Here is a 17,142-nt window from a genome sequence, read left to right on the forward strand (position 1 = left end):
ACCAATCTTGACCTGGGAAAGTCCAGCAGCCCATTTGTAGCTGGTTCTGTTTTCCCTGCCCGTCTATTCCCGGAGGTAAAAATAAGACAATTTTCGACTGGTATACTGAGGGCTACGTAAGAGTCATATTGAATGACCCAGGCTGCATACCGGGCCTCTTTCTGACTACTTTTTATTCTCCCTCCGTTCTCTGGGAAGGCTAAATATATTTAACAGGTTGCAAATGTTGCACTATTTATGCAACTTGACCTTCCTCTATGCCGATCTCCGGCAGCTGGGAGGGAAAGTTATACAGCAGACCAGTGTTTGCCCTGGAGAAGGCAAACGGCATGAACACGTTGGAAAAAGCGCATCGTGGTTTATTGGTGAGGGCTTGAGTTATTTCTTTTCACGCCTTGTGTCAGCTGGCTGCATAGTTGCTCTCGCGTTTGAAAGCTCCACATTTCTAGTGCAGTGTCAGCAGTGAGTATGGCTGGGGGTTTTTTTTCAAAATTGTAAAATCCTGATTTAGTTGGTCGCATGTAGGAGTCTCAAGATAGCCCGTTCCTTTTTTGGGACGAGCCTGACTTATCATAGCAAGCTTATTATAGATGGCTGCTGTGTTTACAAAACTTCCCACAGGCGGTATCTGGTTGCAGTGAGATTCTCTGGTTTTTAAGTGGGTGAACGTGGGTTGTATATGTGCTTGCGTGTGCGTGTGTCTATATATAGAAACAGAAGACAAAAAGATTTACTGTTGTCTTGCATTAGTACAAGAGATGGTAGATGTCAAGTTAGAAAGATTTTTTTCCCACCAGTTGCAAACTCACTCGTACAGTCCCGTCATCTGTTGTATCTCTGACGTCAACTTGGGATTTAAAAGCTGTTTAGCAGATGCACTGGATGATTCAGGTGTGTTTCTCAAGTGAATACAATGTGCGAAGCAATTTCTGAGACCATTTGCTGACGAGGCAAATGAGGTGTTCAACGTTCTTGCTTAAAGTAGGCAGGGAGAAACTGTTGGTAGAGATTTTAACCAAGTTGTAGTTAAATAGTAGTTTTCTCGCCCACCCATGACTCAAAGCCAATGATATACTTTCAAAGTGTTCTCCCTGGTGCAGTATAGCAAACTAGATGGCCAATTGTGCACATCGCAGAAAGCCACAAGATGATGACTAGGTAATCTGTTTTTTGTGTGTGATTGTTGATTGAGGGACAAATATTGGCTCAGGCAGCAGGAATAACTCTTACTCCAGGAGTGGTGTGGAATTTTTCCAGCTGGGACAGCAACTTCACGTCTCATTGGCAAAATGCTAGGGCCCCTTGGTGAACAATAATATTTAACAAGGAATTTGAACCATCTGTGGATTGAAAAGAATAGTATGAATATTTTGTGTCTTTAATATTTTGTACACTAACAAATAACTTAAAGCATTGTTGCCAAAATGTGTTTTTTGCAGACGGCCATTGAGGGCAGTGTTCCTATTCTACCCTTTTATCTCACATTGCACAGTTCCCAGGATTGTAAACCTAGATCGAGGATTGGCAGATGGAGTATAATTCAGATAAATGTGAGATGTTGCATTTTGGTAAGGCAAGCCAGGGCAGGGCTTAGACAATGAATGAATGGTGGGACTCTGGGGAGTATTGCCAAACAGACCTAAGGATGCAGGTGCAGAGTTTTTGAAAGTGAATTTGGAGATAGACAAGGTGGTGACAAAGGCATTTGACACGCTTGCCTTATTGGTCAGAGCATTGAATATCAGAATTGAGACTTCACGTTGTGGCTGAAGAGGCCATTGGTGAGGTCACTTGTAGAATCCTGTGTGCAATTATGGTTGCCCTTCTACAGGAGAATGTTGTTGAAGTTGAGGGTGTAGCAAAGATTTAAGGATGTTGCCAGGATTGGAGGGTTTGAACTAGTGGGAGAGGCTGAATAGGCTGGGACTTATTTCCTTGGAGTATTGAGGAGTCACCTTAGAGGTTTATAAAATCGTGAGGGGCATGGGTAGGGTAAATAGCCAAGGTCTTTTTCTTTGGTGAGGGAGTCCAAAACTAGAGGGTGTAGGTTTAAGGTGAGGGGGAAAGATTTAAAATGGACCGAATGAGCAACTTAGGAAGTGGTGGAGGCTGGTACAATTACAACATTTAAAAGGCATCGGGATGGGTATATGAATAGGAAGGGTTTAGAGGGGTATGGGCCAAATGCTGGCAAATGGGACGGGATTTATTTAGGTTTATTTGGTTGGGATGGACAAGTTGGACCAAAGGGTTTGTTTCCATGCAGAATACTTGTGACGCTGACTTCATTTTCACCTAAGTTTAGAGGCCTTGTAAAAGATGTTAGTTTGTTATAAGATACCATGTAAGAACTGTTTTTTTTAAAAAACACTACATCAGATAAACTAGCAGGGAATGTGCCATCACGATACATGAACACTAACTGGCCACCAAAAGACACCACCCATTATCACTAGTTTCCATACATACAAAGAAGGACACTGACTGGGACAACACACACATCCTAGGACAGGTGAAACAGACACTCATGCGAATTGAGGTATGGCATTCTAACCAGAACTCCGTCAATACACGCATTGATTTAGACCTATAAACGGAGATGGGACACACCACCAGCACTTCACTGGTGACTCTCTCTGATTATGTTACCGGGTATGGTGATGAAACGTCTGAAAAAAGCCTTTAAGCTCAGTGAGCAAACTTGTGTATTAATCTATTGAACCTCCTAATTGTAACAGAAACAGCACCTCTGACTGTGTAACACGTGTCATCAGTCCTGCACTGGAGTGTCAGCCTGGACTTGTGTTTGGGTCCTGCATGTGGTGCAACCCAAGGGCTGAGAGCTACCACATCTGGCAGACATTTCAGAACCCAGGAAAGCAAAAGTCAGGAGCAATGACGTTTTATTCTAACTAAGGAAATTCCCTAAATACTTAAGGAAGAAAATTCCCAGACTAAGGGAAAAGTGCAAGGCTGTGTGTGCTGTTTGTTTTTTTTTTACTGATTTCCCTCTGCAGAGTTGCTGCTGCACAAATACTCAATATATTCGATACCACTTGGCTGAATCCAGAAAGGGCCTGCTTTGGGTGATGCTTAACAATCGTGGGTTTGGTGATCGTGCTACTGACAAGTCTGTTTCGAAAGGGCTTCAGATTACTTGCATGAGCAGATCCAAGGAGAAGTCACGCTTTTGCACTCTCTCAGACTCCTTTTAATTTGGATCTGTTGAGCTAGGACTCTTCGAATTCAACTCCTATTCTAACCATGGTGAAGGATTATTGTGAATCTTCAAGACAATTACAGGAACAAATTTAATAATGAAGATGCGTTGGAACCCACCTTGTGTTTCCTCTGTTCTGAATTTCCCGTTGAAATGCACCAACTTTTGACTCTTTCACCAAACGCACTCAGCAGATCGAGAAGTTTGGTCCTGTCACTGGTGAAGCAGGCTGCTTGACCAAAGAGTAACAAATGAGGTCTGCAGATGCTGGAGATCACCGTTGAAAATGTGTTGCTGGTTAAAGCACAGCAGGTCAGGCAGCATCCAAGGAATAGGAAATTCGACGTTTCGGGCATAAGCCCTTCATCAGGAATGAGGAGAGAGTGCCAGGCAGGCTAAGATAAAAGGTAGGGAGGAGGGACTTGGGGGAGGGGTGATGGAGATGTGATAGGTGGAAGGAGGTCAAGGTGACTCACTGAAATCCTTGTAGAGGGAGGAAGAGAGCTTCTTCAAGGAAGGCATCCTTGCAAGGATGCCTTCCTTGAAGAAGCTCTCTTCCTCCCTCTACAAGGATGCTTGACCAAAGAGACCCACCTCCTTCTAAATATCTGTCCATTCCATCACCAGTGGCTGCACCAGGCTACCTTTCGGCAACCTGCTGGAGTTGTTTCAGCTGCTCCCAAACCTGTAGTCCCTACCACCTCCTCATGGGAAACACTGCCTCCAGACAGACTTCACAGCTTCACCAAGGCGGCCTGCCAGCAGCATCTTGCGGGCAGTTTAGAGGACTGGCATTTACGTAGCACTCTTCACAATCTCGGTCTCTCCCAAAATGTTTTTGCTCAGAAGTTCCAAACAGATCCAGGGATGAGCAAGGAGCATGAGCCCCTGAAGCTCCTATCCCAAGAATGAAGGGGAAACACAAGTCGAGGTTAATTCAAATGTCGAAAAAGGTGACCGATGGAAATTGTGGTCATTTTATCTCTGGTTGTGGAACAAATTGTGGCTGGAAGACAAACATCGCTAATAGAAGAACCACTGGGTCAGAATCCTGAAACTGCCTCCCGAATGGCATTGAGTCTACCTACAGCACATGGACTGCAGCAGTTTAGGAAAACCACTCACCACCAGCTTCTCGTGGGTAATGAACACTGGCCCAACCAACAGTGCCCTGACCTCGAGTGGATTTTTAAAGAATAAAACTTTTTTTTTCCCCTTGAATTAATACCTCCCTAGTATAGTGGTGGGAATGTTATCTGGTTCTATTGGCCAATTAGTAATTAGGAGAGAGGTTAGCATTGTAATATTTTACTAAAGTTCCTTTTTCCATATTTCTTCATTTTTCATTTAAAACCCAGGATTGATTCTGCTCCTAATAGGGCAGCACAGTGGTTCAGTAGTTAACACTGCTGCCTCACGGCACCAGAGACCCGGGTTCAATCCCCGCCTCGGGCAACTCCTGTGTGGAGTTTGCACGTTCTCCCTGTGTCTGTGTGGGTTTCCTCTGCACGCTCTGGTTTCTGCCCACAGTCCGAAGATGTGCAGGCTAGGTGAATTGGCCATGCTAAATTGCCTGTAGTGTTAGGTGAAGAGGTAAATGTAGGGGAATGGGTCTGGGTGGATTGCTGTTTGGAGGTTCTGGGCTGAAGGGGCCTGTTTCCACACTGTGAGTAATCTAATCTCTAGGGTGTATGTTGTCATAATGCCTCTGCCTCAAAATAATTCTCTCGAGCTTATGCTGCATCCCTTTTTATTTTAATACATAGGCTAACCTCCTGAATAAATGTGAATTTATATTTAAAACTCTGCGAGAATTTTTTTTCTGCGGGCTGGGTCTTTGGAACTGCTCACCACTGAGATGGGAGGAGCGGTGTGATGGGTGGGTTAGGGAGCTGGTGAGACAGAGCTGACGTATACATTTTCGATCAGCAAGGAAATGGGAAAAGGGCAGGAATTTTGAATCAGCAGGTGATCTTACTGAACAGTAGAGCAGGCTGAATGGCCTACTCCAGTTCCCCTTTCTAATGACCTTATTTATTCTACCCAGAGTTTGGTTTCTTTCCCCCCCCCCCCCCATCAAAGATAAGTTTCAGTTCAGACTCTGATTTAACTCTTTGATAAGGTTGACCTAAGTAAATTCATTGCTTATGGTTTCTGGTGTCGATAGCAGACAGTCTGCTTTGCCAGTCATGTTGGTGTTGCTGAAGTATTCCCAGAATTACAGACATGTGCAGCGTAGGCTCCTTTGGCCTCATCCACTGCTGCTGTTTCCTTTTGAAAGAGCAGCGATACTTGGTCTCACATTCCCACTTTTTTTTCTTTGAAATCCTGCGAGTGTCTCATCCTCAAGAATCAGTCCACATCCCTCTTAAAATTATTAACGGAATCATCGTCGCCACCCCTCAGGAAGTGTGTTCCAAACTTGGACAACTGCAGCAAAATGAGAAGGATGATGAGTGAGTTGCAGGAAGAGGCTGCATGGGTTGGGGGGACTGTTTTCCCTGGAGCATCAGAGGCGGAGGTGTGATCTTAGAGTTTTATAAAACCATGAGGGGCATTGATAGGATGAATAGACAAGGTCTTTTCCCTGAGGTGTGGTAGTTCAGAACTAGAGGTTTAGGGTGAGAGGGAAAAGTTTTTAAAAGGGACCTAAGGCGTAACCTTTTCACTCAGGTTGGTGCGTATATGGAATGAGCTGCCAGAGGAAGTGGCGGAGGCTGGTACAATTACAGCATTTAAAAGGCATCTGGCTGGGTATATTGAATAGGAGAAAGTGAGGACTGCAGATACTGGAGATCGGGGTCAAGAGCGTGCTTCTGGAAAAGCACAGCAGGTCAGGCAGCATCCAAGGAGCGGGAAAATCGACTTTTCGGATGTAAGCCCATCATCAGGAATTGAATAGGAAAGGTTTAGAGGGATAATGGACCAAGTGCAGGCCAATGGGACTAGAGTAATTTGGGATAACTCGTTGGCATGGATGAGTGAGTTGGACTGAAGGGTCTGTTTCTGTGCTGTACATCTTTATATCTGTGATAGAGGCAGAAACCTTTTATAGCCTTTAAGTATTTGGATGTACACTTGTGATGCCAAGGCAGACAAGTGCTGGAAAATGGGACTGGAACAGTTAAGTGGTTGTCTTTGACCAGCACTGACCCAATGGGTTGAAGGGTCTTTTTTCTGTGCTGTACACCTCAATGCCTTTAATAATTCCAGTTACATTTGATGATAAGGTCCTGTATTTTGCTGTATTCCTAATATTAGCATCTCTAATGCAGATAATGTTATTTTCCATTAGATTTATTTTTAAAATACATGATTAAACAAACATGTGCACCGTGATGTTGAATCCATTTATTTGTTCACTCGCGTGGAAGAGTGAAGTAAGATAGTGCATAGATGAAAATTAATCATTAACATGTTTCTTCTGTTTAATGATGACGCAAGAGCTCAAAAATGAGTTAATTAGCAAATATTGTAATTTAGATTGACAAGAGCAGGTGAGGTCTGGGTAGTTGCTTTGTAGCGCTGGACAGACAGTGGATAGGCTGGTCCAAAACCTGCATACTAACAGGACTGAGTGAGCAGAAAGTCAGTAATTCAGTTCAGGTGCCCTTGTAAGGATAAAGTGATGGGGAAACGTGGTAGCTCTGACGATCTCAGTGGAGAGAGAAACAGTTATCACGTCTGATATGACCCTTGTTCAGAACTTCAAAGTATTTAAGGGGAAACTTTCCCAGAAGAAATGATTGGGTTGGTTGTTATTTGATTGAAGGGGTTGGTCAGTCCATTTGGCTGGACAGTTGGTTTGCAATGCAGAGTAATGTTCACAGACTGGGTCCCAATCCTGCAACAGTTGAGGTTACCAGGAAAAGCGTGCCTTCTCCACCTCTGAGCCTTGCCTGAGGTGTTAACCTGAGGGTTAAACCAGAGTTTAGATCAGTGTGGTGCTGAAAAAGCACAGCAGGTCAGGCATCATCCATGGAGCAGGCAAATCGATGATTCAGGCAAAAGCCCTTCATCTATTCCTGATGAAGAGCTTTTGTCCGAAACGTTGAATTTTCCTGCTCCTCGGATGCTGCCTGACCTGCTGTGCTTTTCCAGCACCACTCTGATCTAAACTCTGTTTTCCAGCATCTGCAGTCCTCACTTTTTTGCCCTGAGGGTTAAACCACCTAGCAGTCATCTCTTATGAGCCTGGTAAGGCAGTGGCAAATTTAATTGACATAGGAGGAATTGTTGAAGATTGTAACAAGTTGAACACTATTCAAACTGTTCTCATTCTGCTCTGTTTACTGTGGATTTCCCATTCTAGCCCTTTCCTCCTTTTAAAACACTTCATTTCAACCTATCTCTTTTGTCCAACTTTTTCTTTCTTCTCTTATCTTGCTCCGTGTCAAAGTTTTGTAAAAGGTGACATTTCTGGTGAATCTGACACCATTATACTATATAAATGATGCTACACAAATGTAAGTTGTTGCTGTGGTAGTGTGAATTATTCAGTAACTAATTCTGTACCAAGTCACATCATTCAAGTCCATCTTTGACGGTTAAATTTAACCAGATAAATATGACAGTTGTTACATTGTTTGATAAATCCCTTAAATAGAAATTGAAAGAAAAATATCACATTTGATTCCAGGAACAATCACACTTAGAGTCATAGAGATGTACAGCATGGAAACCGACCCTTCGGTCCAACTTATCTATGCTGACCAGATATCCCAACCCAATCTAGTGCCACCTGCCAGCACCTGGCACATATCCCTCCTAATCCTTTCTATTCATATACCCATCCAAATACCCTTTAAATGTTGCAATTGTACCACCCTTCACCACTTCCTCTGGCAGCTCATTCCATACACGTACCACCCTCTGGGTGAAAATGTGGCCTCTTAGGTCCCTTTTATATCTTTCCCCTCTCACCCTAAACCTATGCACTCTAGTTCTGGACTCCACCCACCCCAGGGAAAAGACTGTCTATTTATTCTATCCATGCCCCACATGGCTTTATAATAGATTTTCAAGTCTCTTGCGTGATTCATTATCGGTGAAAATGGAGCTCATCGTGTTTACGGGAGCCCCAGGATCTGAACCGTTCACTGTATGATCATGTTTCCTGAGACTTTGCAACACTTGTGGCTGAATATGGGAACTATCTCCCATTCTCCCTCTATCAAATCCTATGTGCTTATGGCTCATTTTGGGAGCACTCTCATCTCAGTCAGTTTCAGACATTTAAAACAGAAACTCAGCAGGTCAGGTACCAGCTGTGGAGAGAGAATCAGCATTATGAGCCTGAATTCTATAATTTTTTTTCTGGTTGAGTTTTGGTTTTGAGGGGTTTTCCTCCCTGGGAGACCTGGAGAGTTTTCTCATTTATACCTTACAAAACTCGCATCATGAACAAGTGACTCCCACCTGATTTTAACCATATCTTATGACACACTGTTCCCAGATCCACCTGTCACTGCCACGATGTCCCAGAATTAACCAGCATCCTTTTGTACCTGTTGAAAGTTTGTTGTGTATCTGTCAGTTCAGAGCTGCTGTGCCTGATTCCTGACGTGTTTCCCCCAGCCATGACAAGGGAATACTGGCATTTCCCTTTGTAGGCAGGGTCCTGCAGGATCCAACATTGAGTTCCCTAATTTCAAATAACTTTCTCACCCATGCTCTGGCTCCCTTTTCCAATCCCGCCCCCTTCCATTCCACCCACCAACCAGATTCATCACTCCTGTCGACCAACCAGGTTATACCCACTACCTGTGTCCACCTATCCCTACCTCCCCATCCCGCTACTCTCCCCACTCCCAGCTCCCAATTGATCTGTAGCTATTCTACCCCCAATTCTAGTCCGAAGAAGAGTTAGTACCCAAAATGGGAGAAGGTGAGGACTGCAGATCCTGGAGATCAGGAATCATTCCACGCATGCCTCTGATGAAGGGCTGATGCCTGAAACATTGATTCTGCTCTTCAGATGCTGCCTGATCTACTGTGCCTTTCCAGCACCACACTCTGGACCCTTAATGCCCAAAATGTTGACTTCACCTGCTGAAGCTGCCTGGCTTGCTGTGTTCTTCCAGCTTCCTGTTTTGTCTATCCTAGGAGTCCTGTTGGATGGGTGGTGCAGGGTTGCCCCCAGATTGGAAGCCAAGATGTCAGACCTTGCCCAGCCTAGTCTAAGACTGCCATCCAGGTCAGTGCAGTCAGTCTGCAGCCATCTAGATAAACGAAATGAACTTCTCCACTCTACCTACGAATGCCACTATCTTCTCTCTGACCCCTCCCACTCTAAGAACTAAGAGCAGGAGTAGGCCATCTGGCCTTTTGGAGCCTGGCTGATCTTCTCATTGACTCTGCTTCACTTAGCCACCCTCTCACCCTAACCCTTAATTGTTACAGTGTGAAAGTCTATCTTTGCCTTAAACATTTTAATGAGGTTTCCTCAACTGATTCACAACCCTTTGGCTGAATAAATTTCTCCTCCCAACTCCATCCTAAACCTGCTCCCCTTTATTTTAAGGTTATGCCCCTAGTTCCAGTTTCACCTGCTGGTGCTTCTACCTTTATCTACTCCCTTCATAATTTTGTTTTTGTAAGATGCCCCAATCTCTCCTCCTGACCCTGCCTCCCATCATCTTTCCTCCCTCTCTCTCCCACCTCAGCTGGAGTTAAGATGATTGAGTCATAGAGATGTGCAGCATGGAAACAGACCCTTTGATCCAACTCGTCCATGCCGACCAGATATCCCAACCCAATCAAATCCCACCTGCCAGCACCTGGCCCATATCCCTCCAAATCCTTCCTATTCGTGTATCCATCCATTGAGAGGTGATCTCACTAAATAGGATTCTTGAGGGGCTTGACAGGGTCAAGGGTCAGAGTGTTCTCTCTCTCAGGAGAGTCTAGACCAGAGGATACAGTCTCAGAATGAGGGGGTCCCAAATTAAGACTGAGATGAGAAGGAAGTTATTCCCTCAATTGGTTGAGTCTTTGGAACTCATTGCCACAAAGCTGTGGGAGCAGCGTCCTTGTGTATATTTAAGGCTGAAACAGATTGATTTTTGATTCGTCGGGGAATTGGGTGATGGGCAAAGGGCAGGAAAGTGGGTGTGATGGATGTTGGATCAGCCATGATCATATTGAACAGTGGGATAGCCTCAAGGGGTTGAACAGCCTACTCCTGTTCACACATCTTGTCATTTTATAAAGATCAATACAAGACATGTCAAATTTGATGAGAATTGTTTTTATCTCCAGTCTCCAGTAACTGCAGTATGTTGTTTTGATAACGGGTTCAACCCCTCTTATACAATTGAGTTCATGGAGTAAGCTGAGAATTCAGTCCAGTATTGAGGGAGTGCTGCATTGTCATTTTTTTTATCACCGGACAATAGAGAAATCCCTATCTGTTAGTTTTAATCCCATGGGATTAAGGGCAAGGGTTCTCTCTCACCATGGTTTCTCCAAAACCATTGTAGTAAAGACATGGATTATCAGGATTTATATTCGATTACAAAAGCAAAATATTGTAGACATTGAAGTCTGTAACAGAAAATGAGAATGCTGGAAATTCTCAGCAGATCTGGCAGTGTTCATTCACTTCCTGTTTTTGGGATCTTGCCATACCCAAATTGGCTGCAAAATTAACAGAGGTCCCACTTCAAATGTAATTGATCTGGGCCATACTGACTCCATAACAAGGTCAAGTAAATGCAAGCTTTTTTTGCTTTTTGTGATTTATGGTGTTCACTGAGCCAGAAATCTAGTTTAATCCTACTCACTGTCTGACTTTGAACTTGGCAATACTGGTTGCTTTCTGGTTTCCACAGTCTTTTTTATAAAAGCACATTTTGGAATGTCGCTCAAGGGTCACTTACCTTTTGCCTATAGCACTAAGTCTTCGGCTTCCATTTGGCTGCATTGTTGCTGGTTCCTGCTTATGACTGATGAGATTCTATAAGGTTGATTTGACAAATGTACACTACCCGTGGGAGCTAATCTATAGGCAGTGTGGGTCAGTACAGTTCAAAACTCTCACCTCTAACCAAGGTTCACGTTGATCTTGGTTCCTAGCTGGCAACATGAGACTAGTGATTTTTTTTTTGTCCTTTTATTTATTGAAGGACAAAAACATAAGCAAATGTAACTTCTTTATGGTGAGTGTGTGACAGTGACTATGAACACACTAACATCCCTTGTGTTGTCTTCAATAATTACTAATGGCTTGGAGTTCCAGATTTTTGAAGATAAAGTTTAATTTATGCATAGTGTAAAAGGCTTGATAGTGATTTAACAGCCCATTTTTATTGACTTTATTTAATACAGAGTGAAGTCACATTGCAACTCCATGGTGAGCTGCTAAGATGGACATGTGTGGAGGTGCCAGTGTTGGACTAGGGTGGGATAAAGTCACATGACACCAGGTTAGAGTCCAACAGGTTTATTTGAAATCTCAAGCTTTTGGAGCTCTGCCCTTCATCACCTGACCTTCAAAAGTTTGTGATTTTAAATGAACCTGTTGGATTATGACCTGGTGTCCTGTAAATTCCGAAGATGGATGCAGAACTGGCTTGATCAGACAGTCATGGTAGAAGGATGTTTTTCGGATTGGAGACTTGTGACCAATGGTGTTCTGCGTGATCAGTGTTGGGACCCCTGTTGTGTGAGATAAATAAAGGGTTTTTATAAAGTCTTTTTGAGTGCCCTGATTAGTAAGTTTACAGAGGACTCTGAAGGAGCTGTGGATAGTGAAGGTCTACCCTCTACTGAGTTGAACCCTGGATGCAGTGAGCCAGTATTTTAACAGCAATACAGTTTAGAATAATAATGTTGTGTGGTTTTTGGATTATAGGAATTTTTGAATTGCTGGAACATCCTATAAAAGTTATATTATCACTACATTACATCATTACAGCTTATTGTTGCCTTACACTAAATACTGTTACTTCACGCATGGAATGTGGCATTATTGGTCGGGCCAACGTTTATCCTTCATCCCGAGATGCCCTTGAGAAGGTGGTGATGAGCTGCCTTCTCAAATTGCTGCTGTCCATGTGCTGTGGCTAGACCCATCAATGCTGTGAGGGAGGGAGGTCCCATGATTTTTGCCCAGTGACTGTCCCTTCACAGTGTTATATTTCCAAACCAGGATAGTGACGAACTGGAGGGGAACTTGTAGGAGATGGTGTTCCCGTCTGCAACTGCTAAAGGGGTATTACTGAGGCAAGGCAGGAGAAACTTTCCAGCTCCCATTTCAGTGGATATAATGATGGTGAAACTGCATACTTCCAGTGATTTATACCTTCCTGTAATTACAACAATGTCCCTCCCTGCATTTGTCATTAAATGCACTCATCTATATAGGTGTGCACAATTAATATCTATACAAACACTGCTAAATTAGAATGGTGAAGTTTGAAGTTAATTTCCTGGTTTTATGCAATTAGTTTGACTGTGGAAAATTTTGAAAAATAAATGCCATGTTGAGTAAGGTGTAACTGGATTTTTAACAGTATGCTAAGTTACAACTGGAAGATCAGCCCCTCTAGACTGGAAAAAAAACTGATCTTATGTTTGAGTATCTTATGATTTTGTGAAATGTAGAATTTCTCAACCTTGTTTGTTCTGATGCAAGACAGAAAGCTTTGGTAACATGCTTTTGTTTTAGTGATAGTCAAGTCTTGTAGTCACAAACTCAGTAGGTTTTAAGATGGTTCACCCTTTTGTATTGATTCCAGGTGTATGTCCCAGTCTTTACCGTCTGTTTCTGGAAAAAATGGGAATGAGTCATAGAGCTGCACAGCATGGAAACAGACCCATCGGTCCAACTTGTCCATGCCAACCAGATATCCCAACCCAATCTAGTCCCACCTGCCAGACCCAGCCCTTTTCCCCCAAAATCCTTCCTGTTCCTATACCCATCCAGATGGGTGGCACGGTGGCACAGTGGTTAGCACTGCTGCCTCACAGCGCCAGAGACCCGGGTTCAATTCCCGACTCAGCGACTGTGTGGAGTTTGCACGTTCTCCCCGTGTCTGCGTGGGTTTCCTCCGGGTGCTCCGGTTTCCTCCCACAGTCCAAAGATGTGCGGGTCAGGTGAATAGGCCATGCTAAATTGCCCGTAGTGTTAGGTAAGGGGTAAATGTAGGGGTATGGGTGGGTTGCGCTTCGGCGGGTCGGTGTGGACTTGTTGGGCCGAAGGGCCTGTTTCCACACTGTAAGTAATCTAATCTAATGCCTTTTAAATCTTGCAATTGTACTAGCCTCCACCATTTCCTCTGTCAGTTCATTCCATACACGTACCACTCCTCTGCATGAAAGGGTTGCCCCTTAAGGGAGTAACTGAAATCTCCAGGTTATCCTCTGATTTGAGTGTTAAATCTCCTTGGTCCAGACTGGGGAGTCATGAAGCTGGATACCATGGCAACCTCAACGATCCATTCCATTCTGACACAATGTCAACAAAGCCGAAATCCATGCCACGTTAATTGCTTGATCCCTTGGCAGATTTCAAAGTTTGAGCCAAGGATTGTTGTATCCCTCTGACTGCAAGAACTGAGGTCATTGTATGTTATTTTGTCCAAGGTATGTGTGTGACCCATTGTGTTTTAATGTTTTTAAATGGCCACTGTCCTTGTAATATCACAGGCCACTTTTCATCTCTGAATTGTCCTTAACAATCTGAGGCTGGAGAATTGTAGATCTGTTATCAGAAGCAACCTATGTGGGACCTCTGAGAATTTCCTAACCAGCTGCTGTGATCATGTGGGCGTTCAGCATAAAATGGCTGGAAGGGCCCCTGCCAGGCAGCTGGTTGGCAGTCACTCTGACTTGGATGAGGCCTTGAATGATCCCCTTGGAAAAAGAACCTTGCCCTTCAGAAGTACCTTTTTTTCATGACCACTGGACACTCCAGAGCACTCTATGGTTCATTTTGAGGTGAAGCCATGTTGCAGTGTAGAAAAAATGGCACCCAGTTCACGCACCGCACGCTCCCACAAACAGGAATATGATAATGACCTGATAATCTGTTCATGTTTTGAGGGATAAAGATTCACCAGGAATGCCTACTGTTACCCAAAATAGTTCCACAGTGGCTTTGAAATTCAGCCATCAGGGTCTTGGCCTCACATCTCATCTGAGAGCCAGCTCCTCTGTCAGTGCAGCACTCCCATAGTGTTGTAGTAGAGTATTAGCCTTGTTTTCTGTGCTCATCTGCATGAGTGGGACTTGAACCTAAACTCTGGGAGAGAACCACAGTGGACACACAAGAAGGGACAGGAGTCTCCACTGGAGAACTGTGGAACCTTTTTTGTATCTGTGACCATGAACACCCTCAGAGTAGATTAAAAAAAATCACCAACTTTATCCAGCTGATACAATCTGTCCTTCTGCAGTTAGGCTTCTTGAATGGTTGTCTTATTGAACAGCTATCATTAAGTAGATGCGTCCCTTTAAAATTTCATCAGCAGCTCAATTGATAGTCACTTCAATAGGCTGGCTGCTGCCAAAAGCAAAAACTCTCTTGGTGCAGTGAAAAGTGTGTGGATCTGTGCAATGGCTCCTTGGACACCTGATCATACTTTCACTGTCACTTACTCTGGACCGAAGATCCTGTGGAAATTGAAAATCTACTAGAGCAGTGTGAATTGTAGAGTTCAGACATGTTTTAAAACCTCAATAGAAGCCAGCTCTCATGTTAGGCTTCAATATTCTGAGGAATGCAAAAGGACGTGGAAGAGAAAAACAAGGAAAGGAATTTCTTGGGAAAGACTTGGATTTTTTGTGGATACTTCTGCAGCCAAAATGCAGTTCAGCCAATGAAGTACAGTCACTCATTAAAATGAAATGAATGAACCAATTAATGCACTGAAAGATCCTTAAAATGTTATGGAGTAAGTATTGCCAAAACATCAGAAGTAATCTCTCCTTTTGGAATAAGGCTGTGGGATATTTCTTGTTTTTGCAAGCGTAGGCAGAGCCATAGTTTGACCTCTTGGTAATTCTGACAGTGCAGCAGTCCCTGAGTAAGGACATCAGAATGAGAGCAAAAAGCATATGCTCCACTTCCCCCCTCCTCGCCCGCAATGGAGTTGAACCCATAACCTCCTGGACCAGAGGTAAGAGTGCTAATGACGACTCCTCATCAAATCTGATGCACTGGTAAATCAAGGAGTTAAGGTGATGTTTTCACTCCTGGTGGTCACTATCTTATGAAAAATGGGATCTTCCACAGCCTTTTGGCAGACTCTAATGTTCAGGTCATTCTGCTACAGCAACAGTTGTCCCTCTGCAGTCTTGTGCTGTAGAAAATCAAGCTGTAGAAGATTGCTGATAGAAAATCAGTATATGCATTCAGCTTGTTGTTATGCAAACAATGTCCACGATTCGTCAATTGCGTTATAGCCAATTCACGCTGATGAAACACGTGTTAAACCGAACAAACTGTTAATTGAAATACAGAGTTGGTTTCTAGTGTGCAAAACCTCCAACACACCAGTCAGGAGCTCCCAGGCAAAGTGTCAAGTGATGATTAAGCTCTGAATCACATTCACTTCTCTCAGCGAATTTCTCATCTCCTATCCTGAGGGTAAATTTGGACACTAGCCATTCTTCCAGGGAAAGAGAAGCAATCGGTTGCTCTTGTATGTTCCCAGAAATGTCTGGGAGCAATCGGTCTTGTCTTCAACTTCAGGGTGCCTGAGGAATGGAAGAAGAAATTTTTAAAAAACCCTTAAGCTCTAACATTCAGAAGCATTGTAGAAATGACCAGAAGTGGCAATGCCCTGAGTGCTAATGATTTACGTATAAATAGCTCCATGTTAATTATTTCTCAAGCCTTAATACTGGAAGGTTGCAAATTAGACTTGAACACGTTTCAAGGAAAAAAAAAGCATGTAATTAAATTTGATCTGCATTTCAAAGATTCAATATGCTGTTCATCAGTTCAGAATGTGGTATGAAGGATTCATTAGGGAGTGATCTTATTTTACGGATCAACCCATATTCACAAACTAGTAACGCATCTTGCTGCTTTTAAAAAGATCGCTTTCAATCAGTTTAGATTGTGCTGGGAGAAAGTAATCTTGATTGCAGAACACACTGTTCTGAAGCGACTGTTAGTAACTGGCAGTCACTTAAAAATGAGCAACTTCCACTTTGGATTTTTGTACAAGTGAATTTTTGCTGAGAACAGCTGCTTGTATTTCTCGCTGCAGTCTTAACCTGGAACAGCAGTGCGATTTTTAAAATAATTGTTCACAGGATGTTGGTGTCACTGGCACAGTAGACATTTATTCCTCTTCATTAGTTGCAGTTGTTTGATGCATCTGGTTCGGTTGCTTGGTCATCTCAAAGGTCAGTCAGCCAGGTTTAGTGTCGGGCTTGAATCACATATGGGAGAAAGTGAGGACTGCAGATGCTGGAAATCAGAGCTGAAAATGTGTTGCTGGAAAAGTGCAGCAGGCCAGGCAGTATTCAAGGAGCAGGAGAATCGACGTTTCGGGCATGAGCCCTTCTTCAGGAATGAGGAAAGTGTGCCACGCAGGCTAAGATAAAAGGTAGGAAGGAGGGACTTGGGGGAGGGCTATTGGAAATGCGATAGGTGGAAGGAGGTTAAGGTGAGGGTGATAGGCTGGAGTGGGGGTGGGGGCGGAGAGGTCAGGAAGACGATTGCAGGTTAGGAAGGTGGTGCTGAGTTCGAGGGTTGGGACTGAGACAAGATGGGGGGAGGGGAAATGAGGAAACTGGAGAATTTTGAGTTCATCCCTTGTGGTTGGAGGGTTCCAAGGACATGCAGGTCTTTGGACTCCTTCATCGCCAGACCATAGCAACACAACGGCTGGAGGAAGAGCGCCTCATCTTCCGCCTAGGAACCCTCCAATCACAAGGGATGAACTCCAGGTTATTGTCCAACAAGT

At 43.7% G+C, this 17,142-nt stretch overlaps 1 protein-coding gene across 2 annotated transcripts in view; it reads left to right on the forward strand.

Annotated features, from left to right (window-relative positions):
• Nucleotides 1–327: 327 nt before the first annotated feature.
• Nucleotides 328–17,142, forward strand: part of cacnb1 (calcium channel, voltage-dependent, beta 1 subunit) — a 119,166-nt gene continuing 102,351 nt past the window's right edge. The window contains exon 1 of one of the 2 annotated variants that reach the window (XM_060848821.1): nucleotides 328–365. In XM_060848821.1, coding sequence (XP_060704804.1) covers nucleotides 330–365 — 36 coding nt within the window. In that variant the 5' untranslated portion in view covers nucleotides 328–329. Of the gene's footprint in view, nucleotides 366–815; nucleotides 892–17,142 lie in introns of those variants that run through there. The other variant, XM_060848822.1, reaches the window with a different exon arrangement.

Source organism: Hemiscyllium ocellatum, chromosome 32, assembly GCF_020745735.1.
Source record: "Hemiscyllium ocellatum isolate sHemOce1 chromosome 32, sHemOce1.pat.X.cur, whole genome shotgun sequence".
Taxonomy (NCBI): Eukaryota; Metazoa; Chordata; class Chondrichthyes; order Orectolobiformes; family Hemiscylliidae; genus Hemiscyllium; species Hemiscyllium ocellatum.